The sequence below is a fragment of the Enhydra lutris genome, unplaced genomic scaffold, assembly GCF_002288905.1.
Source record: "Enhydra lutris kenyoni isolate GAN:26980312 unplaced genomic scaffold, ASM228890v2 scaffoldscaffold13, whole genome shotgun sequence".
Classification (NCBI taxonomy): Eukaryota; Metazoa; Chordata; class Mammalia; order Carnivora; family Mustelidae; genus Enhydra; species Enhydra lutris.
Genome location: NW_019154097.1, coordinates 45,697,516 through 45,713,352, shown reverse-complemented (window position 1 = coordinate 45,713,352; position 15,837 = coordinate 45,697,516). Strand labels below are relative to the sequence as shown.

General features: G+C 48.5%; 1 protein-coding gene across 3 annotated transcripts in view; it reads right to left on the bottom strand.

Annotated features, from left to right (window-relative positions):
* Positions 1-1,462: 1,462 nt before the first annotated feature.
* Positions 1,463-15,837, bottom strand: part of LOC111146106 (general transcription factor II-I repeat domain-containing protein 2) — a 35,331-nt gene continuing 20,956 nt past the window's right edge. For 2 of the 3 annotated variants that reach the window (XM_022501496.1, XM_022501497.1), the window contains exons 10-16: positions 13,725-13,781; positions 11,087-11,149; positions 7,625-7,702; positions 6,644-6,727; positions 5,631-5,814; positions 5,403-5,431; positions 1,463-3,727 (exon numbers count right to left, since the gene is read on the bottom strand). In XM_022501496.1, the coding sequence (XP_022357204.1) occupies positions 2,121-3,727; positions 5,403-5,431; positions 5,631-5,814; positions 6,644-6,727; positions 7,625-7,702; positions 11,087-11,149; positions 13,725-13,781 (2,102 nt within the window). In that variant the 3' untranslated portion in view covers positions 1,463-2,120. Of the gene's footprint in view, positions 3,728-5,402; positions 5,509-5,630; positions 5,815-6,643; positions 6,728-7,624; positions 7,703-11,086; positions 11,150-13,724; positions 13,782-15,837 lie in introns of all 3 variants that reach the window. The other variant, XM_022501498.1, reaches the window with a different exon arrangement.

Genomic DNA, 15,837 nt, shown 5'->3' with positions numbered 1-15,837 from the left:
CTGCTCATTCAGTCAGTTCTCCCAGGCGTGGCTCAGTCGCCGGAGTGACGGTCCTGGGCCACTGTGGTGCCAACACACATGCAGGGTGAAGAAGGAAGCTAGGGGCGGTAGGAGGTGATTCAAAGCAGAACGGCCCATGGAGAGCCCAGTCACAGAAGGCAGCCCGGGCTGTCCCCTTCTGTCCTCTCAGGGGCTCACCACCAGAAAGCCACACAGGACAGCCACCTGTCATGGAATAACGTGGACTTAGGCGTCCCACAGCCCTAGTCTGAATCCTGACCACATCTCTGCCATGTTACCTTGGCCAGTCACTGAATCACTCTGGGCCCTAGCTTCTGGTCTATCACGGAAGGGGCTGACTTTTCCCTGCAGCGTCCACAGGGAGGCCCCTTTGATACTCAGTGTAGACATCAGCCCAGGTACATGGGTACCCAGGTACATGGGGGGCGGCCTCCCCTGACCCTGCTGTAAACCAGCCCATTCCTCCCCCCAGAAAGGGAGCCTCTGAGCTAGCCAGATCCAGCCATACCTGCAGTCCACCCGCCAAGGACAGGAACGTCCAGGGTGGGGTCATTTTCCCTGGGTCCGAGGACAGGCACTGGAGCTCCAGCTGGGGGCGGATCCCTTGCGTGGGAAATGGCCTGGAGTTTGGTTTCTCTCTCTCCTGCAGCCTCCCTTCATTTTTATGCAAGTGTTTGGTCCGTGGCTTCCTGAATGGGTCACCACCAGGTCGGGGTCTTTAGCCTTTTTGTTCCCTAGTCAGATTAATTCCTCCAATCTGGAAAGTGTTCACAATTTTGGGTCACTAATTCCAGTGGCTAATACAGAGTAAGAACACTGTGTGTGTGTGTGTGTGTGTGTGTTTGTACACATGCTTTCAAAAACCAACTCTCCAGGGGTTCCGTGCTATAAAGGGAAGGCCATCAGGACAGTCTCCAGGGGACTTGTCCCCAGCTTGCAAACATGTGAGAACACAAGGGACACCATGCACAGTGTCGTTTATGGTAAATGAGATCAAAGTATTACACCAGTGTTCGATTTACTAGAACTGTCCACTAAGTCGTGGTTCGGGAATAGCCCTCAAGTAGTCAGGGGGCGAGGATATATGTAACCCCCTCAAATGGTTCAGAAAAGATTAAACACACATTATACTCAGAGACTCATGTCTACACACTCATAGGCAACGTACACACACACACACACACACACACGCACACGCACACGCACACACACACGTACACACGAAAGAGAGAGAGGGCGCCCAGACGAATAGGTAATAAAGCATCGGGGTAAAATTTCAACCATATGAGAATCTGGCAAGAGAACATGTAAGAGTTCTTCATACGTTTTTCATTTCTGCAACTTCTCTGTAAATTGGAAATTACTTCAAAACACAGTTTATTAATTTTTTAAGGCATCCCTGCACCCAACCTGGGGCTCGAACTCACCACCCAGAGATCAAGAGTCAGATGCTTTACTGACCGAGCCAGCCAAGAGTCCCTCAAAATAAAGTTTACCAAAAACAAAAAAAACAAAAAAAACCCCCCAAAAACCAAAAACTAAAACAACCTCCAAACCTCAGCTCCCTTGGCCTTTGAAAGCCTGTGTTACTTGTTAAGTGGGATTTTCCATTTTTAACTCCTATCTTTGTGGGTCGGCGTGGCAGAGGACACATCACACAGGACCACTGAGGTTGGCGAATGTGTCTCCAAGGGACCGTCCCCCAGCGTGCGAACGTGTTGGATCACAGGGGATACCGTGCAGAAAGTGGGGGACTAGATGTGTGCGCGCTTACTCTCCACGCATACACGCCTCTCTCTCTGTTTCTCTGTTGCGCGGCCTAAAACTTCCGTGTGCCGGCCTCAGGGGTGAGTGGAACCCGCCCGCCGCAAGGAAAGGCAACCACCAGGGATACAATAAAACGCTCGCGATCTTTACCGGACTGCGTTGAGGCGTAACATGTCATACAAACGGGTGGGATGCCACAAGTTGCGTTTCCGAGTCGAGGTGGAAAGAACTGGAAAGCGGAAATCGCGTACACATCGTCTTCTCATCTCGCCGTCCCTGGGGTGCAGAGGGGTCCAGTCGTCCGCGGGGCGCGGCCGGGGATGCCTTCCACGTCATGTGGCGATGTGGAGCACGGAATCCCACTGCGAGTCCTTGAGCCGCGAGCAGAATTTCGTCCTGCTCAGTTTCATGATGGAGAACAGCTGCTCGCAAATGTACGTGCTCCCGAACATGGAGAGGATCTTGGCGCAGTGGACCCTGTACCTCGGGTAGCTGCCCCACAGGTACTTGCAGAACTCAGGGACCCCGACCTTGTCGTATTTCGTCTTCAGCACCGTGTTGCACTGCAGGTCGATGACCTCCATCTGGAGCGCCTCGTGCACGCTCTCGACCCTCACGGAGAACGGGGAGCTGAACAGGGTCAGTTCGCTTTCGTGGACTTTGAAGTCAGACAGCCTCTTCTGGAACTCGGTCTTCAGCTCCACGATTTTGGGAATGTAGTTGAGGCCGTCGCTTTCGTTTCTGGAGACCGACTTCAGCGTGGGAAAGTGGGCCAGGTTGTTCCGGGCCAGGTGCGTCTCCCAAAGGCACAGCTTGGCCAGGAACGCCCGGATGAGGTCGTACATCTGCGTGACGACCTGCGAGTGCCCCTGGAGGGAGATGTTCAGCGTGTTCAGGTGCATGGTCAGGTCGACCAAGAAGGCCAAGTCTCTGATCCAGTCTGGAGAGCTCAGCTGAGGCAGGGGCTTGCCTCGGGACGACATGAAGGAGTCGATTTCTTCCAGCGATTCAAAGAATCGCTTGAGCACCAGCCCGCGACTGAGCCACTTGATCTCGGTGTAGTACAGCAGGCTGCCGTACTGGCTGTCCAGCTCGTACAGCAGAGTCGTGAACTCGCTGTGGTTCAGCCCGCGGGAGCATATCCAGTTCACCGAGTTCACCACGACGCTCATGACGTGGTCCATCTTCAGCTTCTGCGCACAGAGCGATTCGGGGTGAATGATGCAGCGGACCGACTTGAGGTCCGAGTCCTTGCAGACCGTGGCCACCTTGGACTTGAGTTTCGTGACCAGGCCGTCGTTCACGTCCACCATCGCGGGGGTGCCCGTGGAGGCCACGCTGACCAGTTTTGACCAGTCGATGTTAAACCTCTTCAGGCTCTTCTCGACGCGCAGAAATATCTCGTTGCCGGATTTCGTCCCTGTCATGGGCACCGTATCCAAGAGCTCCTCGGACACGTCGAAGTTCTCATCCACGCCGCGGATGAATATGGCCAGCTGCGTGGTGTTATTGATGTCCGTGATCTCGTCGATCGCAATAGAGTAGGCCACGAACGACTTGATTTTCTCGCGTAACTTCTCCCATAAGTTCCCGGCCACGTCTTCTACGGGCTGTGCGGCGGCCGTGGTTTCCTTCGGGCTCACGCTGGCGAGCGCCTGTTTCTGCTCGGGACCCGCGATTTCGGGTGACCCCAGGAGGTACTTCCGGAGCCCTTTCTTCAGCTCGTGGAGCTTCTCGTCGCGCATCTTCTCCGTGTACTGGTCGTAGTGCTTACTGTGGTTCGTCTGGTAGTGGCGTCGCAGGTTGTACTCCTTGGACACTGACATGCTCTGTTTGCATATCAAACACGTGGGAATATTCTGCACTTCCACGAAGAAATACGCTCTCTCCCACTTCTCTTGAAAGACACGGCCCTCCTGGTCTATCTTCCTTTTTCCCACTTTGGATACAGACATGGAGACAAGACATATTTCACTTTTCCTCTTAATGCCACTATACGAAAACTGACAGCAACGACGTGATGATAAATGCCAGGGGTGAGGCGGCAGGGGGCGGGGGGCATGGTTAACCCCGCCCTGCAGAGAGGGACGGCTGACTCTCAGCCCTAGCCAGCTGCTGCTGGACGGAAGGTGGGATCTGTGGCCAGATCTTCGGATTCCAAGAGAACTTAGAAATGGACTTTTTTTTTTTTTTTTTTTTAAAGGAAAACGCTATGCCAGACGGGCTCGAACTCACAACCCCGAGATTAAGAGTGGCATGCCCTATCCTCTAACCTTGGCGCCCTGGATCCCCAAAATCGACTTTCATAAAAGCGTCCCCAGCTTTTCTTTCTTTTCCTAGAAAACGTCCCTGGCTTTTTAGCGTCGGCCGCTCATTCCCATTTCTAAAAGGTACGTGAGCCGCGTGAAAGGCGTCTTCTGTGATTCAGCAAGTACCCGTTTGCCACGTCTGCTTTAAGCGACACTGATCTGACAGTACGTTTGCATTTTAATGTATATTTTGTTCATTTGGGTCTCAAGAGAGTCACAGAGAGGGGGATGACCACGGCATGTGGTTTACCTGCCGTGGGTCGCAAAGGACCCTGCTCATAGGCACGGAACCGCACACAACTTACTTGCTTTAAATTTAAAGGGATCTGGCCATGAAGCAGGTGCGCTCTACTTGGAGAGAACACGGGTCTAAACATTCACTTTAAGAAAGTGTGGGCAGAGACAAGAAAGAAAGACAATTTGGTGGCTGCCTGGGGCTGGGGACAGCAACAGGAAATGACAGCCAAATGGGTAGGAGGGACCTTTGGGGGGTGATGAGAATGTCCTAATATTAGATGGTGGGGACAGTTTGCCTAACTCTGTAAATTTATCCAAAATCGCTGACAGGTGTATACTTCACCGAAGTGAATGTTATGGCATGTAAATTATGCCTCCATAAAGCTACAAAGAAAGGTTAAAAAAACCCAAAAAACCCCATTCAGCAGCAAGACGAGTTTGGGAAGAACCATTGGGAATTTTCAAAGAGTATTTTAGCTTTCCCAGCTTGAACCGAGGAAGTTCCCTTGTGACTCAGACTCCCGAGGACTTCCCTATGCCTGCTTTTCTCACCGCACGGGACGCTGTTGACTCGCAGGGACCCGGGGGGCCATGCTCAGAACATGGGGCATCACTCAGAAGAGATGCTGGCCTCAGCCCCGGAGGGGGTCCTGGGAGCCCTCTCTGTGCCCAATGGCCCCCTTTTGGCTCTGAACTGGGGGGACATCTGGGTGGAGGGCAGGGGTGTCCTGGGGACGGAGCTGGGGTTCCAGGCAGGCGCTATGTACCCACTGGTCTGGGCTAGTTCAGTAACTGCTACCCAGCCTCCCTCCACCGCTTGCTGGCCAGGAAGGGCTCCCATATGCGAGAGCCAGCGAGCGCCTTCAAACTGTGCGATGAGAATTCTGGTGAAGCCCCAGAAGGAAAGGACTTGATGACCAGCACGTCACATAAACTGTGTCCAATGAGCACCAGGCTTTGTTCTAGGGCTCAAGAAGCTAGGACCCTGGGGTGAGGGCCCGGCAACATGTCTGGCGCCTCACAGTGGGTGCTGGGACGCCCTTCTCGCCCCCTACCCGGGCTACTCACCGTTGCTAAGCTCCAGGCCTGGAAGGGGTCTGAAGGGAGAGAGACACAGTGAAAACAACAGAGTTCATCTGTCCTTGGACATGCAGCTCCCGGAAGCGGCCACCTCCTGGGGTTAAAAAAAAAAAAAAATCCCACTGCCCCCTTCCCCATTGCCCCCCACCCCCATCGGTCAGGTGGTGGGCGACCTTCAGACTCGTTCTCATGACCAAGCAGGAGGCGCTCACCTACCTGATGACCGTGAATTTGATAAATTCTGCGGCATCCAAGATCCTTCGCATGGAGCTGATTTCCAGGTAGCCAGGGGCCTTGAAGACCACGCCTGGGGGCATGCCGTCGATCACCACACAGCCAGGGTTGAACGTGATCTTCCTGTAGGGGACCTTCACGGGGAAGTCTGCCCCGATGGCTTCACCTGGGAGGAGAGAAGCAACAGAAGACGCCTCAGTGTGCCACTTGCCTTTCCCAGACCATGCTTTGTCTTTACGGCCGAGGCGTTAAGATCCTTCCCGTCCAGTGACAGTGGGGGCGGTCAGCCACTGTTGCTTCAGGGACAGCCTTACTGACTTGGACGTTGGCAATGGGCAAGGTAACAGACGCAATTTCTCTCTCTGTGAAAGAGAAACGATCCTGGCATCTACCTGAGAGACGGTTTTATGAAGATTAAACAACGAGTCGCATGGGAGTACTGAAAGCCATGCTCGGCTATTACGTAAGAATCCAGTAAATCGAAGAGAGAGATTGTTGTGATCACGGTGTTCATGTAAAAGATCGTCGGGGAAAATACACACTGATTTCGATCGTAGCTCCTTCCCAGGGAGATTCTTTTTTAAAAAATATATTTGGGGGGCACCTGGGTGGCTCAGTGGGTTAAGCCTGGGCCTTCAGCTCAGGTCATGATCTCAGGGTCCTGGGATTGAGCCCCACTCGGACTCTCTGCTCAGGAGGGAGCCTGCTTCCCCCTCTCTCTCTGCCTGCCTCTCTGCTTACTTGTTCTCTCTCTCTCTCTCTCTCTCTGTCAAATAAATAAATAAATAAATCTTTAAAAATATACATTTTATTAAAATTTTTTTTAGTAAGCTCTACACCCAACATGGGGCTTGAATTCACAACCCCTAGATCAAGAGTCACACGTTCTTTTGACTGAGCCAGCCAGGCACCCCCAGAAAGATCAATAAAGTATTCATTAAAAAGAAATACCTCAAATATATACTTTTTGGATACATAACAATATAAAAACTTACCAAATTTTCGGCTAAAGAGGTCATTGACTTGTTCTCTTAGTTGTTTTATCTTTTCAATGCTGGATAATCTTTCCTTCTCATTATCTAAAAACAATCAGACAATCAAACAAACTAGGGTTATTGATATATTTGCCCCCTAAAAAGCTGTTGGAAAAAGAGCCTGACAGCATAGGAAGAAAGCACTTTACCTGGCTTATTGTTCAGTTTAGTTTTTTGGAAATGTGTAAATGGAAGCCATTGTAGATGACAGAGAATGTCCCAAGTTATAAACCCATGTAAACACACTCCATACTGCTTTAGGGAACATTTTCAACATTATGTAGGACCAGAATATCCATGTTGACCTCTACTCTTCAACACTGAATTAGCAATCTTAGCCAACGCAATATGACAAGTAAAAGGAATAAGACGTAGTAGGACTAGAATGGAATATTTTTCAATACTTCACATTTTTATTGTATTTAATTTTGAATAACTAAAGCAGTTATGTGGTTCAAAACTCACAAGACAGAATACTGCACAGTGAACCATCTCTATCCCATCCCTCTCTCAGCTCTGTTTCCTTCTTTGGAGGGACTATGTTATCGGATTCTTTGTATCTCTCCAGATAGATTTTATATACACATATTCAGAAAGGACTGCTCTATGGGCGGCAGATAAACTCCCCTCTGTGGCCAATTCCTATTCCATGGTAGCTGGTGCTTGGAGTTGCCCGCCCTGAGGTGTATTTTCCAGTAATGCCAAGGTATGGCTGTAAGAAGCAATATATCTGATTAACAATGTCTGATATAAGCAAGATATTCGGTGTCTGACACTCTGTACTGTATTTGATATTCCTGAATTGTTGAAAGGGTGAACTAAGCAAAAAAAATGATAATAACAAAGTTCCAAGGGTTTACGACCCGTGTCATAAAATGGTTAAAATATAACAAAAAGAAAAATATAACATCAATTATGATAACACCAGATAGACGTCCATACCTGGAACTGTCACCTGAACAATGTTAAGATCTTCAACGCCAGCCGCAGAATTTGTGACGCTGGATGAATTTGTGCTTCCTAAAAAGAGAAACTGAAATTTAGGACTTGAAGAAAATTCTCCTCTAAATACGTCCACGTGCCACTCTGATCAGAAGCACAAGCTCAAATTCTAAAGCTTCAGAGATCATGGGCTGTAGGCAGTCGGGCTCCATGCTGTGTGTCTAAGATGCTCTCCATCTTCCCAGCCCCTCCACCCTGCATGCACTTTCTCTCCCTAAAATAAATAAATAAATCTTTTAAAAAATAAAATATGAAAGTGCTCCTCTGGCTCCACATTCTATAAGTCATCGTAATAACCACCGTCTGACGCAGGACAAGCGCACACCTACACATGGGCTTCCAAATGCCACAGTCCTTTGCTAGGTGGTCATTATCTACCGAATAACTTATAGTCAATCCTTTAGAAAACTGCTCTCCAGACCAAAAAGTTGATTGGATTTGTAGTCCCTGCACAAGCGTAATGTCCCACAAGAGAGGAGCACAGCAGGGAGGCCATCTTAGAGAACGTTTCCATCAACCTGTGTTCAAATCACCACCAGACTTGGATTCTAACATGGGATTCTTTATATTGTTTCCTCGTTTAATTCAAGTAGAGTTCACACACAACGTTGCATTGGTTTCAGGTGTACAACACAGCGATTTGACAACTCCGTATGTTACTCTACATTATATTCATAAAAGTACTTTGAGGTAACAACCTAAGCGTTAATCTATGGAAGAACGGATAACCCATGATTTATGCACACAGTGGAATATTATTCAACCTTGAAAGGAAGTTTTGTCATTTTCTGCCATGTGGGTGAACTTTGGAGAATTTATTTTATTTGATTAAGTTATTATTTCTAACTTTTTTGAGAGACAGCATGAGTGCACATGAGTGGGGCGGGGAGCGGGGGGAGAGGGAGAGAGAGAATGTGAAGCAGGTTCCGTGCCTAGCTCAGAGCCTAGCACAGGCCTCCATTTAACGACCCTGAGATCATGACTGGAGCCAAAATCAAGAGTTGGGCGCTTAACCGACTGAGCCACCCAGGAGCCCCTAGAGATTTAAATGAAAGAAGTCAGGCCCCAGAGGGCACCCACTGTACAACCCCATCTGTATGAAACAGGTAGAAAAGGTAAATCCATGGAGACAGAGAGTAGCCTGGTAGATGCTAGGGGCTTGGGGAGGGAAGAGTGGGAGGAACTAGTAACGGGTTTGGGGTTTTCTTCTGAGGAGATGAAAATGCTCTGAAGCTAGACAGAGGTGGTCAGTCAACACCATGAATGTACAAAAGCTACTGAATCGTTCACACTAAAATGGTTAATTTTATGTAATGTTAGTTTCATTTCAATAAAAAAAATTGAAGGTATTTTAAGGGTTTCCTTTCGTGGGATTTTAAGGGAAAACCACCTCACTGTATGGCTCAGAACGGGGGTCCCAGATGCCACAGTGAGGCCTTATGATGGCCTGAGACTGGGCCATGTAAACATCACGTTTTATCTGTAAACCCACCAGGCCCCACTGACTTCAGGTATGGTGGACTTAGCACAAATCCATCCCCACTCAGGGAAATTCCATCCATCCCTCCCTCCTGGCTACGGGTCAGGGACATCACCTCTGGACAGGGGGCATCTCCTCTGCGTCCGGTTACCCGGACGGCATCACCGCATGACTTCCAGTAAAACTGTCAGAGCTAACACCCCGCGGAGAAGCGGTCCCTTCACACGGAACCGATCAGTGTCTGAATTTCCCCCCTCATATGTAATTAACCTATGCTTCCTGGGTAGAGTGAGGGAAATGGGGAAAGGCAAAATGAAGAAAAGTAAAATCACACACAATTCCAACACTGGTCGCTATGGTTTTTTTGTTTTTTGGTATTATCTTCTGTTTTTTCTTTCTACATAAAATTTCTTTTGAAACAAAACTGAGATCACAGTATAAATTATTATTATATTTAAAGATTTTATTGATTGATTGATTGATTGATTAGCAGGGAGCAGGGGGGAGGGAGAGAGGGAGAGGAAGAGAGAGAATCCCAAGCAGACCCCATGCTGAGTGTGCAGCCTGACGTGAGCCTGATTCCAGGACCCTGTGATCACGACCGGAACTGAATTCAAGAATCAGACCGCTTAACTGACTGAGCCACGCAGGCGCCCTGATCCTACGGGAAATTATGACTTGGGTCTCCCTCCGTTTTGTTTCTAACTTGTCTTGAGTCAGACGGCTTTGTTTTCCACTGAATGAATGTGGGCAATTTTCCCAGCGGATGGCCACAGCCCTTCTTCTAACCGCTGGGCACCTGGGCTGCTCGCTCTTTCTCTTATAAATCGTGATGGGAGGGATTTTCCCTCTGAAACAAAGTCAACGTGGTGAGAGCCGTTTCAGAATTCAGAGAAATAAAGTAAAAATGGAAGAATCAAATCCGGATGGGAACAACCATTCCATTTCCAAATCCCCCTAAAATGGCAAAATCGATTCAGACTCTGTGGTGAGTCACGGGAAATAATATTATCTCTAAATAAAAGAGCTCCCGGGGCGCCTGGGTGCCTCAGCCAGTTCGGCGCCTGCCTTTTGGCCCAGGTCATGATCTCAGGGTCCTGGGATCGAGTCCCAGGTTGGGCTCCCTGCTCAGCGGGGAGCCTGCTTCTCGCTCTCCCTCTGCCTCTCCCACCCCCCCCACTCATGCCCTCTTGCTCTCTCAAAGAGATAAACTCTTAAAAAAAAATAAAAAGACTCCCACAGCAATTAAGCAACATAAAGAAATGTAAGTCCTCCAACTGGTAGGGAGAAGTAAAGCCCTCACGATTTGCAGACGACATGATTCTACGTATCAAAACCCCTAAAGGCTCCACCAAGAACTACTAGAACTGACAAATGAATTCAGTAAGGCCACAGGATACAAAATCAAGGCACAGAAATCTGTTGCGTTCCCACACACTAACAGTGAAGCCAGAGTGAAATTAAGAAAACAATCCCATTGACAACTGTACCCAAAACAGTCAAATAGCTAGAAATAAACTACCAAAGAGGGGAACGACCTGTACTCTGAAAACGAACACCGATGAAAGAAATTCAAGACGATGCAAAGAAATGGGAAGACATTCCATGCACACGCAGGGGAGCGGCAGGCGGAGGGAGAGGGAGAAGCAGGCTCCCCGCCGAGCAGAGAGCCCGATGCGGGACTCAATCCCAGGACTCTGGGATCATGACCTGAGCTGAAGGCAGACGCTTAACCCACTGAGCCCCCCAGGTGCCTCCCCCCCAGCCCCTTCTTTCTTCCTCACTTGGGATGGAACATAGTCTGCGTCCCGGCCACTGCTGATTTGCACAGGCAGACACACACACACACACACACACACACACACACACACACCCATGCCACACTGAGCAGCGTCCCTCTGATGAGGCTTCTGGAAACTCACCTTCAATTTTCACCTCAGCTTTGGGGTCCTCGCTCGTTTCTGAAGGGACACGCGGAGTGGAATCTTGGAAAAAAAAATGTCTAAAATGACCCTCGTTGTTACGTGCCCTCACGTTCCGGCCTTCTACGGCTCCTGTACCGAGACAGCGGCCTGGCCCGGCATGTTCAACCCAGTCCGTACTTAACACACGTAAAAGTATAAATGTGAAAGTAATTTTATTTTTTTAAATTTTTATTTATTTTTACTTCTTTTAAAAAAAAATTTGAATTCAGTTAGTCAACATGTAGTACGTCATGAGTTTCAGAGGTAGAGGTCAGTGGTTCAGCTGCGCCTAACAGCCAGTGCCCATCACGTCCCGCGCCCTCCTCAATGCCCATCCCCCAGGCACCCCGTCCCTGACCCCGGTGCCCTCCAGGAACCCTCAGTTTGTTTCTTGGAGTTAGGAGTCTCTCACGGTTTGTCTCCCTCTCTGGTTTCTCCCTATTAGTTTTTCTCCCTTCCCCTATGGTCCTCTGCACTCTTTCTCATATGCCTCATATGCGTGAAACCACATGATAATTGTCTTAATCTGATTGATGTATTTTGCTCAGCATCGCACCCTCCAGAGGAATATTGAAAAACAAAACCGAAGTTGGAGGCATCACAATCCGGACTTCAAGCTCCATTACAAAGCTGTCATCATCAAGACAGTGGGGCACTGGCACGAAAACAGACACACAGACCAATGGAACAGAATAGAGAGCCCAGAAATGGAGCCTCAACTCTATGGTCAACTCATCTTCGACAAAGCAGGAAAGAACGTCCAACAGAAAAAAGACAGTCTCTTCAACAAATGGTGTTGGGAACACTGGACAGCCACATGCAGAAGAATGAAACTGGGCCATTTCCTTACGCCATCCACCAAGATAAACTCAAAATGGATGAAAGACCTAAATATTTATTTTTACTTATTTTTACTATTTTGTCATAATCTCTACACCCAATGTGGGGTTCGAACTTATGATCCCAAGATCAAGGGCCTCACGCTCTTTTGACCGACGCAGCCAGGCGTCCCTAAATGTGAAGGTAATTTTAACTTTAAGAGGGATCATAGGGTACGAAAGGGTAACCTTCTAAGGGATAAGGGGAGGCAAGAAACTCACATATTAAGAAACAGTACCCGTTAGTGGACACGGAATGTCCTTCTCTTTGAGGTAACGGAATAACTATGGTCAGAAGCACTTTCTTGGGGTCATCAGAAATCCCTTGGACAAAAGAAAGCTGGGTGCTCTGTGGGGCGGGCCCCCTGCCACCAGCCCCCGGGGTCCAGCCTGTTATGACCCCGGAGACACAATCGATTTTTCTGGTTCACCAGAATTATGACCCTCGGACACAAGCCTGGCTGGACGATCTCATCTAACTCTGGCTCATTTTAGAAAGCTTCCGTTAATTGTTCGTAGAGGAAGAAAGACTCTAAAGGGATCAGTTGTTGGGTATTGGACTATCGTAACGTAAGATCCACCGTCTGGGGGGGAAACGGTGAAAACATACCACACATCTCTGCTCTTGAAGCTTCTTCTTCTTCTTTTTAAGATTTTATTAATTTATTATTTATTATTTATTTATTTGACAGAGAGACACGGTGAGAGAGGGAACACAGGCAGGGGGAGAGGGAGAAGCAGGCTTCCTGCCAAGCAGAGAGCCTGATGCTGGGGCTCGATCCCAGGACCCCGGGATCATGACCTGACTTAGAGAAAATACAAATCATTTTGGAACCAAGAGAGGCATCATCCTACTCCTAAAAGCAAGGTCTTCTTGCCTGTAAACCGATAAAGATGTCCCATGCCTCTAGGTGTGGAGACAAAATCTCCTTTATTAATGTTACCTTGGACATGTATGAACCATTTTAAGAGTTCAGGCCTTGGACACGATACTCAAGATTCATGCACACAGGGAGGGAAGTACCATCAAATTTTACTTCTAGGGGCACCTGGGTGGCTCAGTGGGTTAAGCGTCTGCCTCTGGCTCAGGCCATGATCCCAGGGTCCTGGGATCGAGTCCCACATCAGGCTCCCCGCTCAGCAGGGAGTCTGCTTCTCCCTCTCCCTCCGCCCCTGTTGCCCCTACTCCTGCTCTCTCTGTCTCTCAAATAAATAAATAAAATCTTAAAAAAAAAAATTTCCTAAAATAATTCTCAACTCTGTTCAAAAGAATTTGGAGGGGGTGGGCACCTGACTGGGTGTTGGTGGACCATGCAGCTTTTAATGTCATAAGTTCGAGCCCCATGTGTGGTGCACAGTTTACTTAAAATTAAAAAAAAAAAAAAGACATTAAAAAAAAAAAGAATTCTGGTATGCCCATCAAGAAGATAAAGTGGATAAAGCAGTAAATGGCACAGGTGTAAATCTTTCTTACTGCACAACTTCTAATCTGGGTGCTTTAAGAAGAATCACTCACGGGTCAGAAAAGCAAGGGTGACAGAGCTCCTGAGACCACACTTTAGCGCCAAGACTTGGGTGGTTTTCTGAGGAGGCATGCCGGGAAGCTGCCTCACTGTCCAACATGCGTCACGGGTCTTTGAAAGACCGTGTTCTCTGCAAAACACTGCAAACCAGAACACCAAAACCGAAAAGAGGCTAAAATGCCTGGTTTCTCTGACCTTCCATGGGTAACTCCATTTCTGTTACTTCGCCGCTGGCGCAAGGATGCTGGCTTTCTGAAAGGGAAGCAAATGACACATTAAAAAAAAAAAAAAAGGCCAAAATAGAAAATGTAAACAAGAATTCATTTAAAACCAAGTCAACAGGTCAAGCCCCAGGCGGGAATGTACTTGAGAACCATTCCAAGTCCTTGCCACGAAATTCACACAAATGATTCCTTCTTTACGTTTTTTTCTTTGCTGATTTATCTGCGCTTGGGAGAAGATCCAAATGTCCCAGAGCAGAGATGGCAGAACGATGCTGTGTGTCCATCTCCCATGCCGACAGCCACCAACGCCGCACCCTGCTCTCCTGCGCGCCCCCGCCCCGTCCTTCAAGTAAATCCCAGGTCTGGCCGCGCGGGGGCGCGCAGACCGTGCGAGTGCGAGCAAGACGGAGGGACTCGTCTGTCCCCTTCCCCACACCACCCCACCCCCAAATTAACACTCTTCTGTACCCTCAGCTCATACCGGGTCACTGTGCAAACTTCCTCAACTGCCTCATACACATCTTTTTAAAAAATGTCATATTTGGGAATAGTTTCAAAGTTACAGAAAAGTCACAAAAAGAATAGTACAAAGAGGAACCACATACCGTCTCCTTCAACGACATGGAGATAAGGGTTTATGGTTTCCCTTGATTATGTGCAATCCTGGACCCCTACCCCCGCCCCAGCTTCCTAAGTAGCTGGATTGATGCATGTATAGGGGACGTCCTTTTCTCCTTCTCCCACCCACCCGAGGACAAGTTAGGGACACCGTGGCCCTTCACCTCTGAACACTTCCTTCCAGCCTTCCCTCCTCCAGGAGGGGATCCGGTCTAGGGCCCGGCATTGTGACTCGTTCCCACTGCTCTTCACCCTCATTTAACCTGGAGCGGTTCTGTAGTCTGTCTGATTTTTATGGCATTTCCATTTTAGAAGAAGAGAGACTCCTGGGGCACCTGGCTGGCTCGGTGAGTGGAGCGCGCGAACCTTGATCTCAGGGTTGTGAGTTCGAGTCCCTTGTTGGGTGTAGAGATTACTTAAAATTAAAAAAAAAATTGGGTGGCTCGTGGGTTAAAGCCTCTGCCTTCAGCTCGGGTCATGATCCCAGGGTTCTGGGATCGAGCCCCACATTGGGCTCTCTGCTCAGCAGGGAGCCTGTTTCCCTTCCTCTTTCTCTCTGCCTACTTGGATCTCTGTCAAATAAATAAATAAAATCTTAAAAAAAATTTTTTTTAAATTTAAAAAGGGAGGGAGACGACTCTCCCTCCACTGAAAGTTCCTTATTTCGAGTTGGTCTTTTCTAGATTTCTCTCTAGATGCCACAACCACTGGTGACTCCTGCTTGATCCAGTCTTTTATAACGGTTACGAAAGGATGGCTTCCCAATTCCAGTGCTAACCAGCACTTGGCGTTCCACAGAATCCATAAATGTTCTTCTGTAGCTCGTTTGTTCAAATCAGGATCCCAACAGAGCCCCACACGTGGCATTTGGCTGAAATGTCTCAAATATATTTTCTTATAAACCAGGTTTCTTCTCCATTTCTTCTCTAATTTGCCATCATTCGATGAAGAAAACCACCTTTCTCCTGCTCTGGAGTTTCCTGCCTGCGTCCTCATGGTGTCGTCTTCGTGTTGTTCCTCTATCCCCCGTGTTCCCTGCAAACTGGTGGGTAGATCTAGAGGCTGGATCAGACTTAGGTTTGATTTTGGGGAGTACGTGTTCCCAAGGTGCACCTCCTACTGGATCCCATCAGGAGGCACATGAAGTCTGCTCACCTCTGCCTTCGTGATGTGAACACTGGACCACTGAGTTCAGGAAGTGTCTCCCTAATCCATTTGTGATAAATTTCCCATCAATGTTCTATGAATGGCTTCACTGGCCATTGATGATTATTGCCAAGATGCATGGCTTCAGTGGGGCTGTGTAATGGGGACATTTTATAGTTTTTTAAAAGCCTTACTCCCCCCCCCATTTTTTTTTTTTTTTTTAAAGTAAGCTCTATACCCATTGTGAGGCTTAAACTCACAACCTTGGGAAGAAACCTGAATGGTGTTGATCCCCTTACCACCGCCAATGTCAAGGAACC